At 34.2% G+C, this 18,037-nt stretch overlaps 4 protein-coding genes across 6 annotated transcripts; 3 read left to right on the top strand and 1 right to left on the bottom strand.

The window, feature by feature from the left end:
- The first annotated feature begins 380 nt into the window (after positions 1–380).
- Positions 381–3,754, top strand: LOC112491831 (cation/H(+) antiporter 15). Its single transcript, XM_048473159.2, has 3 exons — positions 381–840; positions 935–1,945; positions 2,221–3,754. Exons 1-3 carry the CDS (start codon positions 580–582, stop codon positions 3,556–3,558), a joined length of 2,610 nt encoding a protein of 869 aa, XP_048329116.2. The 5' UTR covers positions 381–579; the 3' UTR covers positions 3,559–3,754.
- Positions 3,755–5,049: 1,295 nt separating this feature from the next.
- On the top strand, positions 5,050–10,854 carry LOC107433844 (protein SOSEKI 1). Of its 3 annotated transcripts, none has more exons than XM_048467707.2 (7): positions 5,050–5,289; positions 7,630–7,801; positions 7,954–8,023; positions 8,109–8,221; positions 8,498–9,215; positions 9,334–9,456; positions 10,376–10,854. In XM_048467707.2, exons 2-7 carry the CDS (start codon positions 7,672–7,674, stop codon positions 10,416–10,418), a joined length of 1,197 nt encoding a protein of 398 aa, XP_048323664.2. In that variant the 5' UTR covers positions 5,050–5,289; positions 7,630–7,671; the 3' UTR covers positions 10,419–10,854. The 3 variants fall into 3 exon arrangements, with proteins under 3 accessions (XP_048323664.2, XP_048323663.2, XP_048323662.2); XM_048467706.2 differs by having other exon boundaries at positions 5,054–5,289; positions 9,337–9,456; positions 10,372–10,854; XM_048467705.2 differs by having other exon boundaries at positions 5,057–5,289; positions 10,372–10,854.
- A 498-nt stretch (positions 10,855–11,352) lies between these two features.
- LOC107434312 (uncharacterized) lies at positions 11,353–15,171 on the bottom strand. The gene is made up of 4 exons (XM_016045797.4): positions 13,692–15,171; positions 12,999–13,259; positions 12,814–12,905; positions 11,353–12,262 (listed from the first exon to the last, which is right to left on the bottom strand). Exons 1-4 carry the CDS (start codon positions 14,412–14,414, stop codon positions 11,497–11,499), a joined length of 1,842 nt encoding a protein of 613 aa, XP_015901283.3. The 5' UTR covers positions 14,415–15,171; the 3' UTR covers positions 11,353–11,496.
- Positions 15,172–16,670: 1,499 nt separating this feature from the next.
- Positions 16,671–17,609, top strand: LOC107434481 (uncharacterized). The gene has a single exon (XM_016045976.4). The coding sequence runs from the start codon at positions 16,939–16,941 to the stop codon at positions 17,422–17,424; it is 486 nt and encodes a 161-aa protein (XP_015901462.1). The 5' UTR covers positions 16,671–16,938; the 3' UTR covers positions 17,425–17,609.
- The last annotated feature ends 428 nt before the right edge of the window (positions 17,610–18,037 follow it).

An 18,037-nucleotide genomic window follows, 5' to 3' on the forward strand; every position in this document is an offset into this window, starting at 1 on the left:
ATATGAATGCATTAAAATAAGAACCGAACTCGGCCGTATGGGACAGCCTCATAGCTTATCATTAGTCCATCATACTAGATGCCCATATGAAAAGAAAAAGAAAAAGAAAAGAAAAGAAAAGAAAACCCTAATTACTAAGGACAAAATAAAAATAAAAATAAAGAAATAAATTCGATAATAAATAAATCAATAAGTACATTAAGAAATTTTCGTGAAACAACTGACAACAAGAAAATCCTTGAGAAAAGCCTTCAAGTTTCAGCGCTCGACCGTATACAGGGCTTAAAAAAAACTGCTTGATCATCTTAACCAAAAAAGCCAATAAAAGGAAATGGGGCTTTATATCGTCCTTAAAACGGAAGGAAAAAAAAAAAAAAAAAAAGTTCCCTTTAGAGAGCTTTTTCTCTCTCCGTTTGATCTCTCTTTTCTTCTCTTCAACCACAAACCTATGCAAATGCATATGGTTACGGTGGAAGAGAAGAAAAGTACATGACCAACAAATTGAAACCTTCATAGAGCAGAAAAAATTGCATCTACATATATATATATATATATATATATATAATAAATATATAAATCATGGCATACTCTGTTCTATGCAATGCTACAATGCTCTTACCGGGCCTTGATTGGTGCCAGAAAAGAAAAACACCAAATTACTTGGTCATCTGTTACAACAAAACGTTAACACATGACACAGGTCTCTGGCAGGTTGCAAATGCATTGGATTCATCTCTCCCTCTATTCGCCTTACAATTGGTCACCATCCTTGTCATGAATCGCCTACTCATGCTTCTATTCAGACCATTAGGCTTACCTCGTATTTCTGCTGAGATTCTTGTAATAAATCTAATTTAATTTTCATTTCGTGAATACAATTTTCATCATTTTTTGTTGAGTATTAATTAATTGATATGATTATTAATTTTTGCAGAGTGGTGTAATTCTGGGTCCATCTTTCATTGGTTCTTCAAAAGTTGGAACACTTTATCTATTTCCTTTCAGGAGCTTGTTGACATTGGAGACAATTGGAAACCTCAGCTTAATCTATTACATGTTTCTTGTTGGATTAGAGGTGGATATAAAACCGGCAATGCGGGCGGGTAAAAAGCCTCTGAGCATCGCACTCGTTAGCCTTCTAATTCCGATACCAGTTGGGTATGCATTGCATAGGTTGATGAACAATGAACCCTATGACAATGATGATCTATACGGTTCTCGTCCAAGGTACGGTCCAATATTTTGGGGCATTGCATTGGCAACCACGAACTTCCCTGATCTAGCTCGCATCCTTTCGGATCTCAAACTCCTCCATTCCGAGGTTGGAAGAATTGCACTTTCATCTGCCGTTATAACGGATCTTTTCTCTTGGGTTCTTCTCGTTGTCGCCATCGCCACGGCCAGTGATGGTGAAGCTTTTACCATAGTTTCTTCCATATTCTTTGTAGCCATGTGTTTCTGTGCTGTACGTCCTGTTCTTGCATGGTTGATTTCCTTAACTAGTAACGATATTGATAGATTGGGTGAGTACCATATATGCTTCGTTATGGCTTTGGTTCCTTTCTTCGGATTCATCACGGATTCATTGGGTAGCCAATCGATTCTTGGGGCTTTCATGTTGGGAGTTATTATGCCAAAAGGAGAGCTGAAGAATATACTTATGGAGAAGGTTGAAGACTTTGTATCTGGGCTTTTGATGCCACTTTTCTTTCTAATTATTGGGCTTAGAACCGATCCTGTCAAATTTAATGTCCCTGGTAGTATTACTGTCATAACCTACATCATCATTCTCATCTCGGCTTTTTGTACTAAGATTATTAGCACTTTCATGGCTTCGGTTTGCTTGAACCGCATGTCTCCTCGAGATGGTCTAGCTCTCGGATTTCTCATGAATACCAAAGGTTTATTGGCTCTCATTATCATCAGCGTTGGTCGAGACCTAAAGGTTTGTATGTTTAACGTATTTTTTTCTCCCTTCCTTACTTGGTTAGTCGCTTACAAATTATACCAACATCTTCGTGAGGTTATGTTTGAAATAGCTTCTTATAAGCTACTTTTGAGAATATTATTAGGACAATTTCCTAAAAGAGCTTCTATTCAAAACCAATAATCATACGTAGCTCTTTTACAGAAATTGAAGCTTAGAAGAAGCAGAGACAAGAGCTATCCCAATAAGGCCCTGAAATGGACTAACTCATCTATATGTCAATTTATCATCAGGCTTTGAATTCTGAAGCCTTTACAGTGATGTTATGTGCAATTTGGGTAATGGCTACTGTGGTTGGTCCAGTCTTGGCTAGATTTTACAAGCCTTGTAGACAATTCGGCAAGTACAAGCGAAGAACAATAATGAGTGTAGAAGAAGACGCTTCGGAGCTTAAAATCCTCACATGCGTACACAATCCTCGCAACATAAGCAGCTTCGTTAACATCATCGAGGCTTCGAATCCAACAGTAGAAACACCAATCAATGTGTCTGTCGTCCATCTCGTCGAAAACACCGGTCACCACGCAGCTATGCTCATTGTCCATGATACATGCCAACCAGACGAAGACGTAAACAAAGAGTACTTACCTCAAAATCACACCATCAATTCATTTGAGAATTTGAAGTCCAGAATTGATGGAGGAATCACAGTCCAAGAACTCACTGCCGTTTCTTCATACTCCACAATCCATGAAGACATTTGCAGTCTCGCAGAGGATAAGACAATCTCCCTCATAATCGTCCCGTTTCACAAGCAAACTGGTATTGCTGTTGAAGCAGGAACAGATAACAATGCTAATAACCCTTTTGGAGATGTTAACAAGAATGTTATGGACAGTGCTCAATGCTCGGTCGCTTTATTTGTGGATCGTGGACTTAGTACACTTGAATATTGCGAAGGCGAAGGCGATCGACGCCATTTTTACATGGTATTCATCGGCGGAGATGATGATAGGGAGGCTTTAGCATATGCATGGAGAATGTCTAATAACTCAACAACAGACTTAACAGTAATCAGGTTTGTTCGCAGTGAAGATGCTATAGACAGGTCTATAGATAATGATGATCATGAAGATGGCATTGAAGATATTCTAACAGACCGTGACAAACAGATTGATGATGACTACATCAAGGAATTCAAGACGAAGTCGAGAAATTCGATGTCTGTGGAGTTTGTGGAGCATGTGGTTAGTAATGGCGATGAGATGGTGAGAATGATTGGGAGTCTGGATTATAAAGGTGATCTTTTCATCGTAGGAAGGGGGAAGAAGAGAATGTCGGCTCTCACGAAAGGACTTTTGGATCTTGGTGAGTGTCCGGAATTAGGAGCCTTGGGAGATATATTGGTGTCTTCAAGCTTCATGGCTGAAACTTCGATTCTCATAGTGCAACGAGGTGCTTCATCATCATCATCTGATCATAATGATGATGAGAAGGCTGCAAGTGGTGGACAGTTGAAGGAGCATATTGGACGCATGACATGGGATGTTTCGGAGGCCCAAGCGCCGGAATTCGCGCCGTTTGTTCATCGGAGAGGGAGACATATGAATCATGACAGTGATCATCTTTGAGTGTGATTTTGTGGTTATGTGTATGCAATTGAATTTAGTTTGCTTGAAATGGAACGTTTTATTTTTCTATGGCAAAATAAGTGTTCCTTTGAGCAAATTAAAAGGTCATGACGAGATAAATGGAGCATTATTTGATTTAATTGTGAATATCACCATGAATTTCGAAATATATATATTGACGTAGTTGAAAAAACTATACATATATTGACGTGGTTGAAGAAACTATGTCGTGTCAATTTTATTTATTTTATTTCTATTTGATTTCTTTGATTAAGACAATTTTACATTGAATTCACTAGAATTTTGATTTTCAAAAAAGATAAATATATATTAAAAAATATCATGGACTCGATTATTTTCCCTTAAAAGAGCTATTGATTAATTATAGTTAATTAATTAACTGTGATGTTACAACTAAGTATAATCTTCTTAAAGTAAAATTGATGGTTAAAAAATCTCGTTGCTTTTTCAAAACACATATATGCATGAAAAAGATCAATCGGTGCTTGATATAATCTAGCTAAAGTTTGGACGTAGTTCCTGAATCAACAACACACCAAACCATCCTCACAAAAAAAATACAAGGCACCAGACCAGCATTCTTTCTCTATAATGAGAAAATTTTAATCAAGTGTTCCACTAAATATTTATAGAAAGAAAATTACGTAATCAAAGAGTTCCTTGCTAGTATAGATGATGTATAATTGATTTTCGTAACTTGCACGTCGATGCTTTAAGCGTTATTAGTCTCAAAATAAATTATATAATTTTGAAGTCCTTCATTGAACGGGATTTTAATTCGTGCGCTTAAGACTGAAATTGTTTCTTATTGAATCTCAAAATTTGTCCGTTACAGACGTACTTTTGATACATTGAACTGTACTGGATTGTCAACTGTGATCTTTCGCAAGTTGGACAGGATAGCAGCACTCCAACAGATATGTATATTGTTTTTTTTCGAATTTTATTATTTATTATCATTGGTAAGAATAAATTATGGTCGGTGAAGATCATTAGTTTATATATTAAATTTTATTATTTTTAATTTAAAAATAAATATTTTAATATTAATTATTTAAATTGTGTATATAAAATTCATTTAGTGAACATAACAGATAGCATTTTTCTTTTTTTACACCACGGTTTTTTTCTATTTACACATTCATAAATTGGTAATGGTAACTAATATTAGAATAGGAAATTATATATGGGAAGCTTATGAATAAAATTAAGGTCATCAAAAGCTAGGAATCACCATCATCTGTTGATCCATATTTGTACATTTAGTTCCTCATGTGCATTTTGGTTTGTTATTTATATGGTGGGGTCCATTTATCATTATCGTAGATTATAAAAAAAATAAAAAAAATTCAACTACTGAAAATAGGTACGTACGTAGCCTTTCAGATATAATTGCATTTTCAACATCAAACACTCCCCTCCACCAAAGGCATCTTCGTCTTCTTCCTGATTTCTTACTCTTAACCTACTTCTTTTTCCTTTTTTGGTCTTTTTGTTGGTTATTGCCATTAACCTGGCAACCAATATAAAATAGCATTAGTCTGTCTGTGTGTATTTACAGTTCTTCTCTCTCTTTGGCCTATGAATAATATTGTATATGTGAATGTATAATTTGAAGGAAGCCTATTAATTCTGCGGATGCAATAGCTATGGCTAATTTGAAGGAAGCCTATTAATTTTCTTTGGCCAGCAGGTGTGTCGGCAGAAAAAGTAAGAATATACAATGATCATACATATTATCATCTTATTTTATCAATTTTTTTTGTTTTCCTCTCTTAAATTCTCTCCCATGTCTTATCATTTTTCTTTCTCATTTTGCGCTGTTTCATTAATGAGGTCCCAATGTAATTGTTTCATATATTTATGTATACTTGTTAAGGTTGACATGTTTTATTGCTCTTTCATTTATCCATATAGCTTATGCAGGTGGATTAATTTAGGAACCTAGCTACTTGTTTTTATTTCTTGTGTAATTTGATTAAAGAAAAACAGAAAAAAAAACCCAACATTTTGATCAAAAAGCATACTTTATACGACATGTAATCCATAAAGAGAAAGTGCCCTTGTGAAATGTAGGAATTGATTCAAAACACTTATGTTACAAACTACTCAAATCCCTTAAATTCCTTATTATATGCTTGTAGATATAAATATAGATGCTCAACCATATTTTTTTAAATTTGACAAGTTAGATATAAAATTTAGTTTAATATGCATTAAATTTAAAATAATCAAATTCAATTCAAAAATTTTAAACGGTTATATTCTATTCAAACCAACAGTTTTATTTGATTGAAAGCCAGAGACCTTGAGCTCTCATGTGAACGCTTATTTTTTACACTAAATGCAAAACTATATATATATATATATATGAGAATTAACCCAAAAAAAAAAAAAAAAAACCTAGAATAGTAACTTGGCAAAATATATGAACAAAGTTAGAAAATGATATATCATTTTCGTTGATGAAATTGTTTGTACCTTTTCTCAACATTTGACATTGGATTGTCTGTCGGAGACTACGTACGCAAAGAAATTTCTTAGAAGAATCCAAAGTAGTCTTCAGCCGTGGTGGAATTAAGATAGAAACGAGTTGAATACACATAGAGTACATACCTTCCCTTATTGTTCTAAATTCCAAAGTCTGCTTTGCAATTTGTTCGTATGCATATCTTTTAAGTAATCCATTTGAACCTTTGCATTTATTATTTCCCTTGTTATCTATTCTGATTTCTAGCTAGATGTAGATTTGACAAACCAAAAATTTTAATTCAATTGTCGTAGTCATCCCCACCAAATATACTTTATTTTATTTTATTTTTTCTGTTAAGCACCAAATAAAAACTTTAATGACATACAATACTAGTATATAGTTTGGGACATTGGAGGGTACCAAAAAAAAAAAAAAAAATTAGATAACAATAATAATTGTAGCTAACGAAATCAACCAATTCATTGATTGACTTGCTGCATTGGTTGACCAACACCCTCTCTAATTAAATTAAGTTGCTATATATATTTATTACAAACTTTTTAAAATTTTATTTTATCACTTTTTTTACAAAAAAAAATTTAATTTGATGACTGAAAGCCCACCGGACCCCGATATTATTGCTCTGTTTTCAACGGCTCACATACATACATAAAAGTACAAATATGGTTAATTTGAGACCAAAATGTTATGATATCTACTTGTATATAGTTCCAAAAATAAAGTTACTAGTTTTACTTTCATTTACTTAATTAGTGAACGAATAAATAATTAAAATGGTTAGTATTGGACTGATCATGTGGACCATTCCTCCGACTACTTATTTTCCAAGAAAATTATAAAAGATCAATAAAACGTTTTTGGTCAAAAGCTGAGGGAGCCTAGTTCAACTTCATTAATCTGCTCATTACTTAAATCGCGGAAAATCAGATAAAGTTTCTTTCTCTTTCTCTCTGCATAATCCATATATAGGTGCGAGCAAATCTGGGTCATCCTCCAAAATTTCAGCTGGGTATACCGTACAATCTGTTAGTTAATTTCACTGTTTCAAAGCTACACTTGCTATAAGCCTGTAACAGAATATAAAAAGGATACAAAACAAACGCATGTATGTAGAAAGAAAAACAAATAACTGAGAAAGAGTAATCTCGAAAACCCATGATTCTCTTTTTGTTTCTGCGAGAAAGCTTATTATAATTTTTACCAAAATAAATGTATATTTTTTTATTCTCCATAGTTTTATAGGGTAGATAGATGCCAGGCCTGCATTATTCTATTATTTTATCATAAGCTTTAAAATAAGGTAACAATTACATGAAAGTACTATATATATGTATATATGTGCGATGTTTTCATTCGGCTTTTTTGTAGCGCAGGCCGGCAGCAGAGAGACAAAGATCTCTCGTGGCTTCCCAAGCATATATATATATATATATATATATGTATATGTATATATATAAAAGATAAATTTGAATTGTTTGCTAAGGAATTAGAAGTGTTTGGTTGCCTGGAAAACAGTACTGGTCGACTGTCTTATTTTTTTGATGTTGTTGTCGCAGAAAAAGTATTAGAAGAAAAAGGAGAGAGTGAGTTAATTAGAAATGGAAGCCAAAGCAGGAGGTGAAGTGAGGAGACTTCACATCATCTACTTCCTCAGTCATATGGGTCGGGTCGATCATCCCCATCTCATTCGAGTCCACCATCTCACTCGCACTGGAGTTTATCTACGGGGTATGCACACACACACACACACACACACACACATATATACATACACACACATACACATACACGCACAATGTCCATTTTCACAATAATATTGCAATTAATAGTTTGATTTTTTTTTTTTTTTTTTTTTTGGGTCCATATGTCACAATGAAAAGATGTTAAGCGCTGGCTTACTGATTTACGAGGAAAAGAGATGGTGGAAGCTTATGCTTGGTCTTATAAAAGGTTTTTTTCTTACCATCCAAATAAAACCACTGGGTGATTTATGAATATATTGTAGATGGAAATATTTGAATTAATATTAATGCAGGAGGTACAAGACTGGTTATGTTTGGCAAGACTTGCTGGATGACGACCTAATCACTCCCATTTCTGACAATGAATACGTTCTCAAAGGATCCGAGATTATCTCTGCAACTTTTGGTAATGATTTTCCATCAGTATCCCCACCCTGACCTGCCTTGCTGGGTTTCATATTTTTGATTCTATCACAATTTTTATAATTCCTTATTTGTATTTCCACAAATTTGGAAATTAATCAATGGAATTTTTGTACCATATAAAAAAAATCTTTATATATATATATATATATATGACAATATGGGTTGGATTATTTATAGTCTTTACCATCCATTTTCTGTCAACTTAATTATTGTAGCAATCCAAATTGATTGTGGGGTTTTAAATGGTAAAATACAGATGCTCCTTCAAACATTCAATATGTTCTTGAAAACAAAGCAGCTTCTCCTGTACACATAGAACAACAACAGGCCCCCATTACTGAGCTTGTTGAAGAACATAAACAACTTGATCAGCCAAAGTCTTCCAAACAAGATTTTCAAACATACCCAGATTCCAAAATCGAAATCCCAACAAAGACATCTTCTGAAATCAACGAAGAATCTCCTCATTTTGGATCAGACAGGTCCACTTTGACTGACACTGAATCCGATGAAAGCATGAAGAATATAGAGGATCATTCTTCTTCTTTCTCTTTCAATTCCAATCGAGAAATGAACAAGAAAATGATGAAGAAGAAGAAGAAGAAGAACATGGATGGCAGAGATCAAATGGAAGGAACACCAGCTTCCTCACATTCATCATCATCATCCTCATCCTCATCATCATCAACAGCAACAACAACAACAACATCATCAAAATCAGCCTTCACCAAGAGCAAGAGCCATTCAAGCGGAGCCTCATATGTATTCAGGAATTTGATGAGCTGTGGTGCTGTGGATACCAACGACACCGTATTGGTGATGTTGAACCGTCGCGGTGGTGGCGATAAATCTAATGAAACCAAACGGAGAAATAGTAGCGAGAATGTTATTTTAAAAGGAGACAAGTTGGGTGGGTCCGCCAGAGTTTTTGGAACTTATTGGCATCCTCAGCCCAGCGCTTCTTCTAGTTCAAGGTATATTATAAATATCAAATCCATTCACAATTTTTACTTCTTTTAATGTACCAAATTAATATATTTATATATTGTATACATAGATAATGATATTGGGTAGCTTTTGCTTTACATACAGCAGGAAAAGCTGTGATGGTGAAAAAGACAACTCAAAGAAGCAGCAGAGCCAGAGCCAGTGTGAATCCACAAACCAAAAAGCAGTTTCTGCTGCTTACAGACCAGTCCGAGAACCAATTTGCGCGTAAGTGAAAACTAAATGCTTTTTTAAAATTTTTATTCGTTTGCATATCTTATTCTTGAAGTTGATTGATGAAAGCTACTTTTGTCGTAGACTCAAAACATATATTAGAGTGTAGGATGCAACGAAAACTTTCTGCTCTCTGATTTCGTTGACTGAACTATTGCTGTTTGATATGCCCTATGATATTTATATTAATATAATATATATGTATATAAAATCAATACTAGAATCCCTTTTGAGCCAACGAATTATATTGCATTAAAAAATTTATTTCAATTGAGAGTATGACTGAATAAACGTCTTCAATTGGATCATATTTTATTGTATGACTGAATAAACGTCTTCCATTGGATCATATTTTATTTTATTTTTTGGTGAATGTCTACTATTTGATAATAATCACAACAACAAAATTGATGTTACGTATATACCAAACTTATATTTTATAGTTCCATATTTTATTTTATTTTTTGGTGAATGCCTACTATTGGATAATAATCACAACAACAAAATTGATGTTACGTATATACCAAACTTATATTTTATAGTTCCTTTAAATTTAAAGTTACTCTATTCTGGTCAATTAAATTTAAATGTTTCTATTTATGAAAAAGGATTACCAAAAATTAATTTCCTTAATTTCGTTTGTTATATTGTCTTGAATGTAAATTTGGTTGTGCGACCATAATAATATAATATGTTAAGTGGCAATCCGGCTGTGACAACAATCGTACAAAATTATTTAATTTATTATCAAATTTAAGTAGTAAGTCATAATCATTGAATAATTATAATATGTAGTCCCGCTAACTCTGCCGAATTGCCAATATTGATACATAGATTAATGTAATTTGTGAATTAATTAAGTTTTGATCCTTCTGATTAATTAAAATTGAGTGAACTTTTTTAATGCAGGCAGTGCGGGAAGCCATTCAAGCCAGAGAAAATGCACTCCCACATGAAATCTTGCAGGGGAATGAAAGCTTTGGCTAAGGCTGCACCAACTTCACTAAAAAAAACACCTTCTCATTCTAATTTCAATGATTCAGCTTCTGCTTATCTTTTGACCAACTGATTAATTATTTAGTCTAAAAGTATATAGTGCTGATACCAAGCTTTTTTTTTTTCCTTTTCTTTTTTTCTTTTTTTTCTTTTTATAATTCATTATTAAAATGTAAAACTACAGTCTTAGTTACATTTCCTACATATATAGCATCCTTCTGTTGTAATTTTATTAATTTTGCAGGCTCTTTGATTAAATTCATGCACTGTACAATAGAGTTTTCTTAATTGTAATGGCATAAAACAGCCACACTCCAAGTGACAAATTCTCCGAATTCCATAATGAAATGGACACAAAAATACAAAAAAAAAAAAAAAAAAAAAACAAAAAAACAACATAAAACAAAAACAGAATGTACTAAGATTGGCTGCAATTTGTTCAGGAAGGAGACTATTTGTTCCCATAATCCCATTCATGAATTTAAATAATTAAATGTAAATTGCAAATATATAATTGAACTTCTTTCACCTCAATAGTGATTTCTTGCAGTGATGCAAAATAGTAAAGAGGTATTGTACCATTACCAAAAAAAATGAAAGAGGTATTGCATTCCTAACAGTTTATCAGAAGAATGAAACGTCCTTTTTTTTTTTTTTCTTTATCTTTTTTTTTTTTTTTTTTTCTGGATAATATACTCCATCATCCATTCCTTAAACGCCAGACTAACACAGATTTGAACTCTGCACTAAATGCTTTTGTTAGATTCGTCTTTATTTGTCAGATAATCAATTTTCATGAACTGGAAAAGAGTCAAGAAGCATAGTGGTCAAATCAATTTTCATGAACTGGAAAAGAGTCAAGAAGCATAGTGGTCAAAAATGAAAAGAGAAGCATGAAGAAGCATCAAATGACAATAAATCATTTATACGGTTAGATCATTCATTGTGTTCAAATTTTCTACCAAGAACTTGAAATGTGTCAGCATTAGGATAGCATATATTTTAGGGTGTTGTTACTGTTAGCGTTCAAATATAGATCTACTTACCGGAAACAACCGCAGAATCAACGTGCTCGAGCAAAAATCGATATAACTTCTTTCTCAGGTCCTCTATCCTCTCATCTTCCTGAATTCGGTCCATGACCAAGTTGTCCAACCACTGATTTACCCTTTTAAGCTGCCCAAGAAGACAAGCCATTTCAGAGCCTTCCCCACCCCTGTTCACCCTGAATCCTATTTTTAGTGAGTCCTCCAAATACTTCAAGAACCATTCTCGAGACAACAGAAGAAGTTTTTCGGCTAAACTTGCTGCCTCCTTTAATCTGCTGCCCTTCAAGCACTTTTCCCTTTCAGTACTTGGTTTTCTTGCAGTCGAAAGGAACTTCCTTGACGAAGATGGTGCTGACTTGGAATTTGAGTCTGATGAAGAGCTTCCATGATTCCTAGGACTTTGTTTACTTTTGGGTGAACAATTCTCAGATTTTGATTCCACAGATGCATTCTCTAAGATGACACAATGGCATTTCTCACCATTTAGAACCTCACCCTTGTCCTGTATTCTAAATAGATTGAATTTGGACAGATTAGTTTCAACAGCAGCTTTAACCCATAATGTGGCATTCTTGCTAGAAGAAGTTTTACACACATCTGGTGTTAACCAATGCTGTTCATCACGAGGCCCTTGGTTTAGCAAGGAATCAACAACCATTGCTGCACTCTGCATACTTTGATTGAGGTCCAAAAATTTCTGCACTAGTGATCCTGCAGAGACTTTCTGGGGGGACTCACAAAGTTCTGCAAAAACACTGAATAAGGGAAACTTAGTAATCATTTTTTGTTGCATGCATGAGTAAGAGAAAAGAAGTCAGTTTCTAACATTCCCCAAAAGCAGGTTAAGAAGCCCAATTTCATGTGCAACAAAGAGGAAAGTACATCAGCACTCATATAACCTCACATACAATAATATCAGTATCACCTATAGAATCGAGAAGGGAAAATATTATACAAGAACTTCTGGGAAATTTCCAACAACGAGTGAAAAGGGCTCTAATCTGCCTTAACTTGAGGTTCTGTATTATTTCATTATGTTTTTCTTTCACAGAATGAGAACAACCTTAGCGATAAACCTTTACTTCCAAAATTATTACTTCCAGTTTCCTTCTATCCATTTGACAATCTAAATATGCAGGTAAAAATACACCAATCTTGATAACTTTAAAATACAGGCAGTGCACTATTGAATAAACTAATTACCAGCAAAAAGAAGCACAGCCGCTATCTCATTTACGAAAATTCAAACTTGATAAGCAAGTGAACAAAAACAAAACCACGACCAGAATAATAGAAAAAACCATACCACATGCAGTGTATGACACTCTCTGCTGCTGACGCTTCTTGGAGAGCTCGCACAGAAGCTACAAATGCAACATTTCTATGATGAACAGCTTGCTGAAACAGACCACGTTATCAAAGAAGAGAATAAGAACTTTCCACCACATGGACTAAAAGTCTGGCATTATAGTCTTGTATACGATTGCATACCTTTCCTAGATCATTAATGGCAGGTGGGAACTTATTCCATGAAATCCCCTGTTCTGACCAAGTTTTAGAACTTAAAGCCACCTTAACAAGCCTGTTAGGAATAGTTTGCTCGGATGTTGAATTCACAACCTTCTTCGGCGTCTTGTTAATTAACATTGGAGAACATGTCTCATTTTTGGTTTTCAGAGGTGATGAAATGCTTAAACTTGGACGCTTTACAGATGAATCATGCTTAACAGAAGCCTTCTTATCAGAAATCACCTGCAGCAACCAAAAACTAATCATATCAGTTTATAGAGAGAAGAGAAAAAAAACAGCCATTCTATTCATGTTACTAAAATCTTTTTCTTTTCTTTCAAGAGCACCAGGAGAGAATATGTTTATAAATTATAACAGTTCCACGTGCACAAGAATAAAAACATCCAACTGACGGGCATACTATTAATCCTACAGTGCAATGCAAAGCATACAGACTCTGATCTTATGTAAAACGTTTTTTTTTTTTTTTTAATTCTATAAAAAGGCAAGTTCTAGCAGAGATGAAGCTTCAGTTTACAAGCACAACTAGATGCCCCATGAAAACTAAAGATGTATACATACATACATATATATATATATATATTTCACCATGTTAACAAAACTATAAACAAAAACGGGGGCACAGAAAGAGACAAAAGTAGAAAAACTCAGAACTTGTTTGGATTTGAAACGCGAAGCACTTCCTTGTGCAGTATCGTTGGAGGTTGGGGTATGATTCCAAGCTCTTCTAGCCGAGTCCAAGCTCAGTCTCCTCAAGTCCAAACCTTCGTTCACCATCTTCTTCGCAGGAGAACCATTACTGTTAATCGTCGCCGAAGACCCAAATCTCGATTTCACAATAGCCTCAGAGACAGAGATAGAGCTCCTAGCCTTGGTTTTGCCATTCCCATTATTCAAATCCCGTCTCTTGGAACCACCCTTCTCAACATTATTCTTCACGCCGTTACTCTTAGCCTTCTCAAAACCAAACCTCGAACCAATTTGCAGCAGATCACTGGAAACCAAATCAATGGGGTTCCCAACACAGGGACTAGGACGTCTTCTTGGAACAGGCTTCAAGCCACGAACCACCGGAACCGGAGACGCCGAATCAAGCCGAGTAACGTAAACGAACTGACCCAGTTGAATCTTGTCGCTATATATCAAATCCACGTCATGGTCGGAGATGGAAACATAAGCAGCATGCAAAGAATCAGAAACCTTAAGAAAAAACCCTCTACTACTCCAAGGGTCATCGTCGTCATCACCTTCACCGAGCGAAGGCAAAATCTCAATAACCTGGAGGAGTGCCGAGCGGTGGTCTCCGGTAACCTTGAAATCCTTATCGGCGACACTGTTGAGAAGCTTGGAAAGAACCCCAGGCGTTAGGGACGCCATTGGAGAAGAAGGGTTCAGCCAAGCTCTGTTCTTTTGGCAGTAGAGCACATGGGTATGGAAAATGAAGAGCAACGAAGAGATGGGACAAATGGCTGTGGAATCTCAAGGATGGCATTGGGGAAGTAACTGGGTCTGGGTAATTCATCGTCTTTCTCAGTGGTGAGTGCACAGGAGACAGGTGTCAAAAGCAGGATAAGTGTGCTTTTGTTTAATTTTTATTTTTTTTGTCGTTGTTTTGCTAGGCTTAGCTTAGAGATCTGCAATAGGGGCATTAGGTACTAGGCAAGAGGAGTTGTAAGAGAATAGAGATTTGCAGAAAGAGAAAGAGAGAGAGAGCGCAGATTCCTAGGTTTCATCCCCAACATAGCCAATGAGGACAGAATGTGTAGACCAAGAAGCTTGTAGTTCATTTGCCCACAAAAGTATAAAGATTGAATTTTTGGTTTTTTTGAGATTAATTTTATAATATTTTTTTGTTGGATGCTAAAAGTGGGAGGAATGGGAAGCTGGGAAGTTTGCAGAATATTGTAAATATTGTAAACTAGATATGGGGCCGTAGTTGTAATAATAGTAGATTAGGATTTAGGAGGGGAGAGAGAGAGAGATAGAGAGCTATTCATATAGTTGCAGAGGCAGAGAGAGGGTTTCTTTTTGGGGTTTTTGGGGTTTTGTGCAGATGGAGATATGGAATGGAGATCCCAGGAAAAGAAAGGAAATGCACATGGGTTGGCATGTTTTTTCCACCAGTTTGATATGCTAGTCGTTATTTTCAAAACCTCTACATAATACAAATATATATATATATATAGATATTTCTTTGAAATACAAAACCTTTATAATTTTGGAAAACAAAAAAACAATAAAAACAGAAGAAAAAATTGAACATTACTGTTCTTATTTTACTTTTGCACTTCTTTATGCTTTATATATATATATATATATTTTAATTTTTTGCCTTGCCCTTAAATGTTCTTTGATTTGTATATAGGTTACAATTTCATTGGTCCCATAGTAATGTGTAATTGATCCAAACCCACCGAATAAATACATAAAACAAATACACCAGCCAAAAAAAAATAAAAAATAAAAAATACATAAAACAAAAAAAAAATTTCAACCTACAAAAAGTTATTTACAATTTTCTATAACATGAATGAGATGACAATAATAATGTACTAATTTGATAATATTTGTGAATTAAAAATCTCTCAATTTAAGATACATCCAATGGAAAATTCCTGAAAATTTTAGAGATAATCAATCCTATTTTCACATTGTATTTCTTTTATATATTAAGCTTTGCATTTAGTTTAAAATCTAACCAATTTTGAAAAATTGTTTTGGCAATAAATTTACAAAATGGGCCTCATAATATAACGAAATGAAATGAAGATTGGGCCCAACTAAAATGTAAAAAAGTTTAGCCCAACCACTTTATTTATTTTATTTTTTTATCAAAAAAACTTTTTCAGCTTTTGCTTTGCAACTTTTATTTTTCGGTCTGCATGTTTACACTTTTTGTTAAAATCTACTTATTTATTTTACCCAGTACATTTTCCTTTTCTTTTTTTCTTTTTTTGGTAAATTTCAGTACATTTTTCTCTAGGATGGCAATGCTGCCTCAACCAAAAACTAAAAGAGGATTGAAATCCCTCCTCCAGGGTAATAATCATACAATTTAAAATTAAATCTTGTAATTTATATGTCATGCATAGTTGTCTACCCTACATTTTTTCAATGGATCATATTCTTGACCAAGTGATTAAAACACTAGCGTAAATTAACAAAATAGAGACGTTAAATTTTCTTTTCTTCTTTTGTATGTTTAGGGGTCAGTGGGTTGGAAATTTTTGAAGACATTAACACTGGAGAGAAGGAAACAAATATTAGAAAGAAATTTACTCTCCACCATATAATATGAAAGCAACAAATATTAGAAAGAAATTTACTATCCACCATATAACATGAAAGCATGCAATCACCTACCAAATGTAAATGATCTAAAGGAAATTTCTTAAGAGAAAATGACAACTCAAAAATTGAGAGTATATTACATGACTCTACATGTATATCCAATCGTACATCTGGACCACCATTCAAATCAGACGGTAGTTAAAGCATATAATAAACAAATGTGTTTGGTACCGCTACCACGCCCTCTTGCTCCAAATTCTTCTTCCACTAATCTATAATTACCTTCTCGAACTATTTTTCAACTCAAAAAACCAGCTTCCTTCTAGTAGTGATGAGGATCTTATTGGTGGTGAGAAAGACATTCCGAAAGCAGACATTTTACCTTTTTTTTTAATATGCCTTTGAACTACTCTCTCATTTGATGAACAAGCAATCCAGTCTCTCATTACCTTTTTCTTACTTTTTTTTCTTCCAAAGCTATCATTAATTAACTTTCTTATCATTTTATTTGTTTTTTCTTTTTTAAATAATTAAAAAAAAAAAAAAAGAGATTTATTCACTCTGCTTTGGAGTAGGGTTCATTCTTCTCAATTTTTTGTGTTGCAATAATATGGGAAGTGAGTGCAATATTCCTCAAAAGCTCCATTATGATATTTCCATGTCCAAGAGGACCAGAAAGCCATTGAATACCCGAGATGCCAATCGAAAATATAGTCCTCCGGAAGGTGATCTTAATGGAGGAGAAGAGGGAGGAGGAAGAAGAGAGAGCTCTCTTGATGGGGAAGAAAATGGGCATAAGAGCTTGAAGCAACTCATCAATGGTGATGGAAAAGCAGTGGTGGTGATCAAGTCTGGTGGTGGTGATGATCGTCATGAGGAAATTAGCAAAGGAAGAAGTTCCCTTGGCCAACACTTCACAGAAGAAGAGAAGAATCTACAGCTGATCACAACACAGCAGAAGGAGGGTTTGCAAGGAAGGAAGCTCAAGAAAATGGTGAGTCGTTATGCAAAGGTTTTAAGCCATCTGATTAAGCTCAAGCGTGATTCTTCTCTCAAGGAATCCCAGAAAAAGCCCGTCCTACGTCTAACTATGTAGATTTTCTTGTTTCTTTTTTTCTATATATGTGCATTATATATGTGATTTCAGCATGTATTTTCCAGAGGCTGATAATCTTTTGGTTAATTCCCATCGCAGTACGTTTCATTTTTGTTTAAGGTATTATATGTTTTGTGTTTCTTGTCTATTTTCCTGAAAGGAAAAACCATGGGGTTTTATTATTATTGCTTATATTTATAATTAAATATATATATATATATATATATATATATGTATGTTTTTTGTATTAAATGACCTTTACATTCTGAAACTTGTTCTGTATTACTTGTAATTAATTAAAACAAAGACAAATTTCCGCTACTTTGGAGCAAGTTCTGGCCACATAGACGCATGAATTTCCTAGTAATTTTTTCACTCGCAGTATCATTTGAGATTGCATTCCAAGTTAATTATTTGACACCCAATATTATAACCATTTGTTTTTGTTTTTGGCTTTCAAACTTGTTCTGTATCAGTTGTTATGTGTTTATAACTTATGCTTTTACTTTTAGTCCATATTATTATTGGTTTGATATAAGCTCTTATTATTTTGCTAAACAACAAATAGTTGGTCTTTTATTCACTATCGATCTTTGATTTTTACGAGGATCAG

Source organism: Ziziphus jujuba, chromosome 1 (genome assembly GCF_031755915.1).
Source record: "Ziziphus jujuba cultivar Dongzao chromosome 1, ASM3175591v1".
Taxonomy (NCBI): Eukaryota; Viridiplantae; Streptophyta; class Magnoliopsida; order Rosales; family Rhamnaceae; genus Ziziphus; species Ziziphus jujuba.

What these genes read in the sequence shown, in the direction of transcription:
- LOC112491831 (XM_048473159.2), top strand. Translation starts at nt 580, where the DNA reads ATGGCATACTCTGTTCTATGCAATGCTACAATGCTCTTACCGGGCCTT. An exon ending in GTATTTCTGCTGAGATTCTT is followed by an intron (nt 841 to 934) that starts GTAATAAATCTA and finishes TAATTTTTGCAG; the next exon opens with AGTGGTGTAATTCTGGGTCC. An exon ending in GCGTTGGTCGAGACCTAAAG is followed by an intron (nt 1,946 to 2,220) that starts GTTTGTATGTTT and finishes ATTTATCATCAG; the next exon opens with GCTTTGAATTCTGAAGCCTT.
- LOC107433844 (XM_048467705.2), top strand. Translation starts at nt 7,672, where the DNA reads ATGGAAGCCAAAGCAGGAGGTGAAGTGAGGAGACTTCACATCATCTAC. An exon ending in CACTGGAGTTTATCTACGGG is followed by an intron (nt 7,802 to 7,953) that starts GTATGCACACAC and finishes CACAATGAAAAG; the next exon opens with ATGTTAAGCGCTGGCTTACT. An exon ending in GATTATCTCTGCAACTTTTG is followed by an intron (nt 8,222 to 8,497) that starts GTAATGATTTTC and finishes GGTAAAATACAG; the next exon opens with ATGCTCCTTCAAACATTCAA.
- LOC107434312 (XM_016045797.4), bottom strand. Translation starts at nt 14,414, where the DNA reads ATGGCGTCCCTAACGCCTGGGGTTCTTTCCAAGCTTCTCAACAGTGTC. An exon ending in CCATTAATGATCTAGGAAAG is followed by an intron (nt 12,906 to 12,998) that starts GTATGCAATCGT and finishes GGTCTGTTTCAG; the next exon opens with CAAGCTGTTCATCATAGAAA. An exon ending in AGTGTCATACACTGCATGTG is followed by an intron (nt 12,263 to 12,813) that starts GTATGGTTTTTT and finishes TCCCTTATTCAG; the next exon opens with TGTTTTTGCAGAACTTTGTG.
- LOC107434481 (XM_016045976.4), top strand. Translation starts at nt 16,939, where the DNA reads ATGGGAAGTGAGTGCAATATTCCTCAAAAGCTCCATTATGATATTTCC.